Genomic DNA, 12,975 nt, shown 5'->3' with positions numbered 1-12,975 from the left:
TAATCACCAAATCATGCTTTAAGCCATTAAACAAATGCGTCTATCAGTGGCAGGTGATTACCACTTGCATCCAATTAAGTGGCAGGTGATTACCACTTGCATCCAATTAAAGACAATTTAATGACGAAATATTTTTTTTTATATTAAGCTTTTATTTTATTCTCAATTCAAAACCTTGACAAAAATAAAAAATTAGACAATAATGTTCCAAAATTTAATTAATTGAAATTTTCAAATAGAAACGTTTTTTTCACACGTGAACTAGAAATGTTTTCCCATGTTATTTAAACGAAGTTTCTTCTGAGAAAATATACACTTCTTATTTATTGATAATTTAGTATGATTGCCCTCTAAACAATGGAAATGATTTATAAAATAAAAAATGAAATAGTTTACTGTGTTTTTTGTATCCTCTCATTTTGGTGTTCTCAGGTTGTCACTGGATGTGACTCTTCCGCTGTTGCAGTGTGGGATATTGAGACAGGAAGCAAAGCTATTGTGTTTTCTAATGCACATGGCAACGAAGAAATAACAAGCATGAAATTTGATGCTTCGTGGCGTCGTCTACTAACTGGCGCGAGGAATGGTTCTATTAAGGTAATTTTTTTGTCTGTGCGATCATGTTTTTAAGAATTCTAAATCATATTTCACATATTTTATAGCCATTAAAATTCAGAAATTATAACACTGAAGATGTGTCCTTATAAATAAAATAGAAATGTTAACCCTGATAATTTTTAATATTTTAAGAATGCTGTTTGAAACATTTCAATATGAAGGAACATCTTCTAAACTGAAATAAACCCTGTGTATCGCTTTATTGCAGGTCAATATTATTTTAATTTTGAAATTGCTATGAAATGCAGAGAAGTGAAATTTGGTACACTGGAAGAGCATAACGAGGTGCCTTATTTGAACAAATATTTTGAAAATTATGCTATTTTTCTATTTTCTGGATATTTTAAGTGTGTATCACTTTATTGCAGGTCTCCCAACATGCCTAGAAAGGGTTGATTGACAGCTAATGAAAAGGAACATGTTGTTGCAGGCCTTGTAAAAGGTTTATTTCTCATATATCTAGCCAAGGAGCTTGGAAGAGATCAAAGAACATTGTCTTCATTCGTTGAAAATCCAAATATCAAACCAAGGAAGGACAAAAACACAAGAAAGTCAGTTTCTGCTCGTGATGTTAGAAAAATTCGTTGTCAACTTATCAAGCAGTCGGGCAGCAACAGCGCTGCTATATTTGACAAGGCTGGAATACCTTCCTTGTCCAGAAAGACAAGCTGTAATGTCTTAAACGAAATTGCTATAGTATGACCTGTTTTAAACAAATTCATAAGGAAAACGTTTGGCTTGAACATGAAAACCAGCTTTGAACCCTTGATGAACCAGATGGGTAGGCCCAAGTTTGGAGTCCTCTTGGATTCCCTATCCCTTATCGATTCCGTCGTCAACAGGGCGGTGGAGTGTCATGTTTTGGGCTGGAATAATTTGAGATGATCTCATTGGACTTATTTCAAGTGTCACAAGGTGTCAAACTGACAAGTCTGTCATATTTTATTTTTAAATAAGCATTTGTCACCATAGCTTGATGATCTTCCATTGACGTGTCAACGCAAACTGATTTTTATTCACGATAATGTGCCATCCCACTCAGCCAATAATAAAGATGATAGTTTATGAAGGTGTCCAATTTTCGTCGAAAGATGAACTTTGAAGGAAGATTTTGGAAGTTTCCTATTGTATTACATCATCTCAAATTGGCCGATTGACATCATCAGTTGACAAGCGGTTGTTCAAAGTGATTTTGAAGCATAGTAGTTACGTTGATAAATAAATATTTTCTTACACAAAATAATGTGAAATTCGTTCTTATTTTAAGCTAATATTATTATGGATATGTTCTTTATTTTCTATAAAGAGAAATATGAAGTTAGAATATTGTTTTATTACTGAAAATGTACATTTTTAGACAATTGGAATAAAGTGATACACACTTAAAATTACCAGAAAATAGAAAAATTAGCAAACTTTCAAAATATTTGTTCAAATTCTACAAAACTCAGGGAAACAAACCACCTTGTTATGCTCTTCCAGTGTATCAAGTTTCACTTTTTTGCGTTTCATAGCAATTTCAAAATTTTTTAAATACTGACCTGTAATAAAGCGATACACAGGGTTTAAGTTCAGATGGGTTTGTAGATATTTGTGTTTAAATCTCTTCTTTCTGTGTTTGCATTAATCAAATATAATTGGATGCGTAGCATAGGCGCTTATACCACTTCTAAACCATGTGAAAAGTAAAATCCGGTTGATAAAATCATTTTGAATAATATAAATGATGTATAAGCCGCAACGCTTCCATTGTTTGTTAATATTAGAAGCAGATGTTTACACATGCGTTTGTTAAATCATTTTATATATTGACAGAAAAGTATTCATTGATTTTTTAACATATCTTGCCATTTATTGAAAATATATCAAAGTAAATACATTTCTCATGTGGTAAATGATTATAAATGAATAAAGTTTTCTAAAAAATTATAAGTCTGGCATTTATTATAATATCATAAAGGTAAATCTGCATTTCAACGTTGATATTTAAGCAGTGAAAATGTCAACCACTTCATTTCGCCATTTTTCTCTCTACTTAATTATTACGCACATTATCTCATATTACTAACGTATATCTTATACTCCGCGGATCTCCTTATCCTCTTTATGACTTGTTATGCACAAAAACGAACCGATTTCATTAAATGATGCTAAGCTGAAAACTTTGAACAAAGTGAAAAAAAATTTAGTCATGTCATACTTGCACATCTTGCGTTTGATGCAGAATTTTCCATGCATTGGAAACTGGTGTTGAAACAGCAACACCAACAACAATTACATCATCTCACATTTGTTGGTCTTTTAGTAAACTTCTTAGACTTTTAGTTAGACTTTTAGCTGGATATACAAACATACACAAACACAGCATAGACAACTACCTTTTAGATTGTAGTGTAAGAGCAACATGATTAAGGCATATACACGATTGGCTTGTTTTGTATAGTGAAAATATATGTATCACACTTTGTTCTTTATTAAGTACATGCTTACACATCATTGCATAGAGTTTACTATAATTAAATAAGGATCGTCCCAAAAGTAATGTCTCTGCAAGTTTTAACGGGTGGGGGTACATTAGTAGACTCTTTCTCACTTCAAAAACGACTACTGCACTAGCCTATCTTGTGGGAATCATGTTTTATTTTATCTCGGTGACGAAATATGAAAAACAAAAACGATATATCTCGTCAGCCTAAAATTAAGTATTTAAATTTTGATTTAAATACATAGTCCAATTTAAAGCTCATGTCACAAAGAATATATACAGATATACCTACTTTTCAAATATTTATACACACAAATACAGATATACACACATATATACACACACAAATACATACAGATGTACATACTTTTTTAAATATATATACATTTTTTCTTTTATTTATTTTTTGTTAAACAAAAACTCGAAATATTTTGTTATATATTTTAGTTGGTTAGGAAGACAAGAAACAAAATGATCGTAGTTCACCATCGTACCCGGGACAATTTACTTTTTTTTTTTTTTCGTTTTTTTTTTACTTCTTATTTTGAGTTTCTAAAAATAAATTTATTCAAGATTAATTTTTTTAAATTTCAGCGATTAAATGTTTTAACTTTATTTTTGTTACAGGTTTAGTAAAAACGTCGGTTATATTATTTTCTGATTCTGCATAATGAAGAGTAATAGATTGTTTTACGGATTTCATGTCTTATTGAATGATATTTGATATCAATATGCTTCGACCTTTGATGAACTATAGAGTTGTTTGCTAATAAGATGCTACTCTGGTTGTCACAATGTATTACTATTGGTTTTTGCTTAGATCTGGTTTGAAAATAGACTTTAAAAGAGTGCTTAGAAAAATAGCTTCCTGCCCGAGTGTAAAAGTGTAATAAACTGCTTCACAGGTAGAAAGGGCTAAAATCTTCTTCTTCTTCTTCTTCTTCTTCTTCTTCTTCTGTTGTTGTTGTTGTTGTTGTTGTTGTTGTTGTTGATGATGATGATGATGATGATGATGATGATGATGATGATGATGATGATGATGATGATGATGATGATGATGATGATGATGATGATGATGATGTAATGTTCTAGTTAATTTCGTTAGGAAGACAAGAACCTCCGAAAAGCTTTCTAAATTTAAGGGATATGTCGACTTTTTAAATACTTAAGATTGTTCCTTGGGTTCCTTTTAAGTAACGAATGACTTGTTTTGTACGAGTTAAGTACTTAATTGTCGATTTTGATAAGTTTTGAGATAGTTTTGTTACAGTGTAACATCAGGCCTGGTGGCGGTTATCAAATAAATTAGACTTCCAATAATGTCTCTGTATAATCGACCGTCTATTAATTTAGTTTCGGTCTCTGTATTTTTATTTATATCAATCTCAACGTGAGTTATACGCTTTTTAGAATCTTCCATTCCAAATTTCAGCAGGATTTTGTCAATGTACTGTGATTTTTATTGTTTCATTTTCACAAGTAAACTTTATACCGAGGAACCATGACAATTGTCCAAGATCAGCCATTTTACATTTTTATTTAATTTATTTTTGAAAGTGTTATTTATTATTTTTTTTTAATTTATTTTTAAAGTGTTGTCAAAATTTGAGACGAGTAATATATCGTCAACCCAAAATACCAAAAAAAAATCTATTAGCTTTATTTTTGGTATATATTCACGCGTCTACGGGATACTGCATGAATTCTTGTTCTATTAAATACCAATTGTTAGCGCTTTGTTTTTTATTTTTCAATTTAAATCTCTCGGGGGTAAATATAAATCTCACAGTCAATCGGAGCATTTGAATAAGCATTTTTTACATCCATTTGATGTATTTATAAATTGTATTGAGCGGCAAATTGCAACAAAATTCTAATTGTCGTAAAATTTATCGATGTGGCAAAATATTCGACCCTAGAAATGTGGTAAAAACCTTTTGCAAGAAATCTTGCTTTAAAAGTTAGACTTCCAGAGGCCGTAATTTTTTGGTAAAATCCAGCGATGAAAATTATATTATTATCCTCTAGTTATCATATGTATAATTTCATATATATTATTTTCATATGCATTATTCATAGGTATTATTTTCATATGTATTATTTTCATGTATTATTTCATATGTATTATTTCAATATGTATTATTTTAATATGTATTATTTTCATATATATTATTTCCCTATGTATTATTTTCATATGTATTATTTTAATATGTATTATTTTCATAGGTATTATTTTATATGTATTATTTTCATAGGTATTATTTTAATATGTATTATTTTTATATGTATTATTTTCATATGTATTATTTCAATGTGTATTATTTCATATGTATTATTTTAATGTGTATCATTTTATATGTATTATTTTGTATGTATTATTTTCATATGTATTATTTTCATATGTATTATTTTAATATATATTATTTTATATGTATTATTTTCGTATGTATTGTTTTAATATGTATTATTTTAATGTGTATTATTTCAATGTGTATTATTTCATATGTATTATTTTCATATGCATTATTTTAATGTGTATTATTTTCATATGTATTATTTTCATATGTATTATTTCCCTTTGTATTATTTTCATATGTATTATTTTAATATGTATTATTTTCATATGTATTATTTTCATATGTATTATTTTAATATGTATTATTTTCATATGTATTATTTTAATATGTATTATTTTAATATGTATTATTTTATATGTATTATTTTAATATGTATTATTTTAATATGTATTATTTTAATATGTATTATTTTATATGTATTATTTTAATATATATTATTTTAATATGTATTATTTTAATATGTATTATTTTAATATGTATTATTTTAATATGTATTATTTTAATATGTATTATTTTCATATATATTATTTTAATATGTATTATTTTCATATGTATTATTTTCATATGTATTATTTTCATATGTATTATTTTCATATGTATTATTTTAATATGTATTATTTTCATATGTATTATTTTAATATGTATTATTTTAATATGTATTATTTTATATGTATTATTTTAATATGTATTATTTTAATATGTATTATTTTAATATGTATTATTTTATATGTATTATTTTATATGTATTATTTTAATATGTATTATTTTAATATGTATTATTTTAATATGTATTATTTTAATATATATTATTTCAATATGTATTATTTTCATATGTATTATTTTAATATGTATTATTTTCATATGTATTATTTTAATATGTATTATTTTCATATATATTATTTTATATGTATTATTTTCATATGTATTATTTTAATATATATTATCTTAATATGTATTATTTTCATATGTATTATTTTCATATGTATTATTTTAATATGTATTATTTTCATATGTATTATTTTAATATATATTATTTTCATATGTATTATTTTCATATGTATTATTTTCATATGTATTATTTTAATATGTATTATTTTCATATGTATTATTTTAATATGTATTATTTTAATATGTATTATTTTAATATGTATTATTTTCATATATATTATTTTAATATGTATTATTTTCATATATATTATTTTATATGTATTATTTTCATATGTATTATTTTAATATGTATTATTTTAATATGTATTATTTTCATATGTATTATTTTAATATGTATTATTTTAACATGTATTATTTTAATATGTATTATTTTCATATGTATTATTTTACAATGTATTATTTTCATATGTATTATTTTCATATGTATTATTTTAATATGTATTATTTTCATATGTATTGTTTTAATATGTATTATTTTAATATGTATTATTTTAATATGTATTATTTTAATATGTATTATTTTCATATATATTATTTTAATATGTATTATTTTATATGTATTATTTTCATATGTATTATTTTAATATGTATTATTTTAATGTGTAGTATTTCAATGTGTATTATTTCATATGTATTATTTTCATATGTATTATTTTTATATGTATTATTTTAATGTGTATTATTTTAATATATATTATTTTATATGTATTATTTTCATATGTATTATTTTTATATGTATTATTTCCGTATGTATTATTTTCATATGTATTATTTTCATAGGTATTATTTTCATATGTATTATTTTAATGCGTATTATTTTCATATGTATTATTTTCATATGTATTATTTTCATATGTATTATTTCATATGTATTATTTTCATATGTATTATTTCATATGTATTATTTCATATGTATTATTTCATATGTAATGTTTTCATATGCATTATTTTCATATGAATTATTTTCATATGTATTATTTTCATATGTATTATTTTCATATGTATTATTTTCATATGTATTATTTTAATGTTTATTATTTTCATATGTATTATTTTAATGTGTATTATTTTAATGTGTATTATTTTCATATGTATTATTTTCATATGTATTATTTTAATGTGTATTATTTTAATGTGTATTATTTTAATGTGTATTATTTTAATGTGTATTATTTTAATGTGTATTATTTTCATATGTATTATTTTAATGTGTATTATTTTCATATGTATTATTTTAATGTGTATTATTTTCATATGTATTATTTTAATGTGTATTATTTTCATAGGTATTATTTTCATATGTATTATTTTCATATGTATTATTTTAATGTGTATTATTTTCATATGTATTATTTTCATATGTATTATTTTCATATGTATTATTTTAATGTGCATTATTTTAATATGTATTATTTTCATATGTATTATTTTCATATGTATTATTTTCATATGTATTATTTCATATGTATTATTTTCATACGTATTATTTTCAGATAAAGCTTCCAATTCGGATTGCATAGCGTTTTTCTATTCTCTGTGATTTTCTGAATTAAGCGCCTCTTTCTGGTGGTTTTTCAACAAATAACAGTAATCTGTTGCGTAGTCTTATAGACTTTCAATTTTTCAGAAGTTTGGCTTTTTTCAATCCATTATCGAGTCAGTAAATTTTCTGCAATTTTCGTTTGTTTGTGACTGACAAAAACACGCTTTTCGTCCGCTGGTTCTTCATTTTTTAAATTAAATGTATCAGTGAATTTTACATATCTAACTTTTTATGTTTTTGGAGGGGGGGGCGGAAAGTAGATTAAATAAGTTCGACTACTTTTATCGTAATCTATGAAAATACCTTTTTCGCTTTTAATATTTAGTTTACGGGTATTTTCCATGAGTGCAAAAAAATGTAACCACATGTATGCATTCAGTTCAACTGGGGTATTACACTGCAAAACGCTTTATACGGGGTTTTGCCTAATTTTTTATTGAACGATCTTTTTCTGATATACGCTATTAAAGTGTATGTCCATAAACTTGGGGATAATTTTGATTAAATAAGTAGCCATCTTGTCATTTCGAAAAGGGTCCGCTATGCTCTTTCAGTGGTGCCATTTTTGAAATGAGGAATAAGGCGCTGATTTCTCGTGTTTAATACGATGGTAATTAATAGAAATGCAAAGTCTTTACTAGTAACTTCAGCTCCATTGTTTGAATGAAGACATTTTACCGAGCCGTACGAGGCGATGTCAGTGGCGAGGATAGTGTCGGATTTGCTTTTTTAAAAATAAATCATAATTAAACCTGAATTATCGTCAACAAAATTTAATGCATACCTGTAGTTATCTCTTCCATCGGGGTTATTGGGCCTGCCAAGTCACAGTGCACAAGTAAAAGAATTTTCGTGGCCTTTTTGTCGGGTGTTTTGCTTATATATTTCGCCATTTTTCCCTGTGCACAAATATCACAATTTGGGAGATCGTCTGAAGGTATTATTTTCATGCCTTCGACTACATTTGGTAACTTTTTAATATCAGCTGTGTTGCAGTGTCCCAGAATTTTATGCCAGATTTCCAATTCGTGATAAGCAGTTTTTGAGGGAACTATACTTTTTAAATAATATAGTCGGACATTTTCTTTAATGTCAAATACAGTTCCATTTGGGTATATCAAGTTTGACTTATTATGGCCAAACTTTACATTCGCGCCTTGTTTGATGGCTGCATGTATGGAAAATATGCCTTACTTGAATGTATGAAAAGAGCATTTTTAAGAATACAATTACAAATTGCGCCTTTATTATATTTAGTGTATGTCGCATAGTGTATTTTCAGACACAGGAGGAAATACGAAGGTTGGTGGCCATGATCGCATAGGATATAATTAGATGCAAAGTTTTTTTCAAACAGTTTGGCTTTGTCTGATGCTGACTGATGATTGAGATAGAGCACATACTTCTATTCAGGACTCTGTTTGTCATTTGCCAAAACCAAGCCACTGCTCAGCTACTTTGGAGTTAACAGACTGAGCATACAACTCCTCCGCGTTCTTCATTACTCTTTTACAGTGGTTGCAGGCAGTCCTGAAGGTGGCTTTAGTTTTAATACATCTATTACGTTAGAAGCAATGGAAATTGTGATTTCTGTGCACAATGACAGCAGCATATTCTAGAGAGAACCATGGCTGGCTGTTAAGTTTTTTATGGAAATTTTGGAGGGTCTACGGCTATATCTACAATTAACCATTCTGTCAGGTCTGACACTATAGAGGACACGTTCTTTTTAAATATGGAGCGTAGAGGTAGATCAGATATAAATCTACGAAAGCTATCCCAGTCAACTATAGAGTATCCATATACATACATGAAGTATGTCTGGAGACTTATTACATTTTGTTTTTATCTTAACTGATACAATCGAGTGGTTGGAAAATCCCAGTGGAAGATGAACATAGCTCAGGGCAAGTTGTGAGATAAAAGTCTGAGAGACTTGCATACTTACCGTCAGAGTCGGGCACACGGGTGGGTTCGTGAACAATCTAAGTTAGGTCATAAGCAATGGAGAAATTCGCTTAAGAAGAATAGATCTGGTTTGTTCTCCTGTAATTGGATTTCAACCTCTGGAAGGTTTGAACATAGATCTCTTATTTTGGAGAAGAAGACATGGTAGTGAGGGTTTACATCGGAAGTTTAGGGTCTGGGTTTAATCGTGTATTTTTTCTGGAGACTTTTCATAATGGAGTTTTAGGATTTGTGGAATAGGTCGACAGGGCAGAGAGGGAAAGTAAGGGAGAAATAAGGAGTGCTACGATTTGTACCCTTCTTTCACTAGTACCCTTCCCTCTGACCTGAACCTGCTGGACTAATTTGTTTGGTCATACATTGAAAACATTACCAATTTGACCTTCCACAACACTAAAGCAAGCTTGATCGCCGCCATCCGCCGAGTATTCGCCAAGCTACAGTTGGCGCTTGTAGAAAAAGCATGCTCTCAGTTTCGGATCTGTACCGAGTCAGTGCTCGTGAAAAAAAGCATGCTCTCAGTCTTGGATCTGTACCGAGACAGTGCTTGTGAAAAAAAGCATGCTCTCAGTTCTGGCGCTTGTGGAAAAAGCATGCTCTCGGTTCCGGACTTGTATCGAGGCAGCGATTGATTAGATGTCAGCTTGAGCTCTACTACATAATTATCTGAATTGATTATTTCAATAAAAGTTTTTAAATAAAGCTGTAGTGTTGTTTTCTTAAGGGTGACACTTTTATCGTTCCACTTTCTATATAAGTGCTTGAAATCATGATGTCCGTTCGAAGATATACCCTTTTCATGTATCGTAAATCTTTGATTGTGTCGCAATCAACAGTTACAAACAAGTTAGCGCGTCCTTTCTTTCTTTTTTTAATGTTGTCACTATCAGATCGCTTATACGATGATGGTAAGGGTTTGCCAGCGATAAGCATCAATGTTATGAATTGTTCTTAGAAGCAGGGAAATTTTCACGAGCTACGAATCCATTTTCATGTAAGAACCATAACATGACAGGCGTACTCAACCAGGTGTCTTGCAGCTAGAAGAAGAGATAACAGGACGGTATTCTATGTTGTCATACAGCTCAACGCCCGGTCATGGCCTCATTCCAGGCTGTCTTATGTCGAGTCTGATCCTCGAAATCTCTTCTCTAAACTCTTCTCTTTTATTCAAAATCGCTCGTACATAAGCTTATATAAGGGGGTAACAGGTTAGGAACTGAAGCTTTCCGGTCGATTCTCACCAAATCCGTGATCACTGCATCATATCCCTGTGTCTTCTTATCAGTCCAGCACCAACTGTATATAATCGCTCCTCTAGGTAATTTTCCATCAAGATGTTTCTCACCCCGAGAAGACCTTGGGAAGATGACCTCAGGGTAAGGTACTACTCTCGGTTGTAGCATAAACAACGCTTCACTAGAATGTTATGTAAATACATGGTTTTATTGTAAAGACTATTAATATTAATGTATTAATATATTATTATCAATCCCAAATCCGCTAGCTTAGATTATTTTTCTTTGTTTGGGGTTGCTTCATCGACTAAACAAATGGAGTCAGCAAGGCAAGCGAAAATTGCCCGGGATTGTTCATGTCATAAAAGTTTTAACCCTAGCTCTAATATAACCGTTATTAATGTAAAATTCAACCACCATAAATGGTTGAGTCACAAGTCTCACACCGTCAATATCTGCAACAGAGAAATGAAACTTTAAAGTTATGAATATATAAGTTCAGTCATCATGACAATGCAATTTGCAATCCCCTTTGGTTCATTTGGACGTAATAAAAATTAGGAGGCATTACTTTTTGACCGCCTCTCATATATTAATGAGTTCAAATAGATTTGTTCGTCTCAGTTGATGTAGATAATATTTTCTACAAGAGAAAATCAATGTTTGTAGTTGATGATATCGTATCTAATTTTAACATGAATGAAATTTGTTTTTATTCTTATTTTTTGTTTATCTGATATAATGTTAAAAGATTAAAAACGACAATGAAAAAAAAATTATTTCTCTCTTATTCTTTTCTTAGTTAAGTTAAAGTTGTCGACCTATGTTGTAAAGGTTTGCTGAGTCTTACAACAATTCTTAGTTGTAAAACTCAACGCATTAAAGTAGGCACAAACACTATTGCAAAAAAGGGGGACAAAGATGAACAGTGTAAAAGATCGAGATTGTATTTATTGCACTAAAATTATAAAAGGGAATGATAGAGAATGACTGAAGAAAGAGCTTTTCGACAAAAATAATGCCTTTTGAACCTGGGCATCAGGAAGGGTTTCAGATGAAGTCACACGAATGTCCCTGTGGTGTACTAAGGTTTCTCAGGTAAGTCCAGTTCGTGTGGGTGTCGTCATGAGCTAGATCAGCAGAAATAGGCTAGTATAGGACGTTGATTGAACCTAAGAAGGACAAGACGTGGATCAATCCTGAAAAAGCAGGAGCTGGAGATGTGGGAGCAATAAGAAGGAACAGAACAGAAGCCAAAACAGAAGCTGGAGAGAGAGAGGAGCACGTGCTTACACTGCAGGAGTCGGAGATGGAGTAGAAACTACAGGAATGATCTGAAACCAGAACAGAAGTTGGAGTAAGACTGGCAATAGGCAAACATTTCAGGGAGCAGGCCGCAGCGAAGAGTGGAATTTTCATCACATTGTAGTGTGTTGAATTTTAAACACATTATAGTGTGCTGAATTTTCATCACATTGTAGTGTGTTGAATTTTCATCACATTGTAGGGTGTTGAAGTTTCATCACATTGTACTGTGTTGCATTTTCATAGCATTGTAGTGTGTTGAATTTCAATCACATTGTAGTGTGTTGAATTTTCATCACATTGTAGTGTGTTGAATTTCAATCACATTGTAGTGTATTGAATTTTTATCACATTCTAGTGTGTTGAATTTTAATAACATCATACTGTGTTGACTTTTAATCACATCGTAAGGTGGTGAATTTTCATCACATTGTAGTGTGTTGAAGTTTAATCACATTGTAGTGTTCTGAATTTTCATCACATTGTAGTCTGTTGTAATTTCATCACATTGTA

General features: G+C 29.2%; 1 protein-coding gene across 9 annotated transcripts in view; it reads left to right on the top strand.

The window, feature by feature from the left end:
* Window positions 1-12,975, top strand: part of LOC145252666 (cilia- and flagella-associated protein 337-like) — a 482,634-nt gene that overhangs the window by 359,664 nt on the left and 109,995 nt on the right. For all 9 annotated transcript variants that reach the window (XM_080112440.1, XM_080112445.1, XM_080112446.1 and 6 more), the window contains one exon: window positions 433-597. In XM_080112440.1, the coding sequence (XP_079968566.1) occupies window positions 433-597 (165 nt within the window). The remainder of the gene's footprint in view (window positions 1-432; window positions 598-12,975) is intronic.

The sequence above is a fragment of the Euprymna scolopes genome, chromosome 29, assembly GCF_053919585.1.
Source record: "Euprymna scolopes isolate OS-2025 chromosome 29, ASM5391958v1, whole genome shotgun sequence".
Lineage (NCBI taxonomy): Eukaryota > Metazoa > Mollusca > Cephalopoda > Sepiida > Sepiolidae > Euprymna > Euprymna scolopes.
Note: the sequence above shows the minus strand (reverse complement) of the source record. Positions and strands in the feature narration are given on the sequence as shown.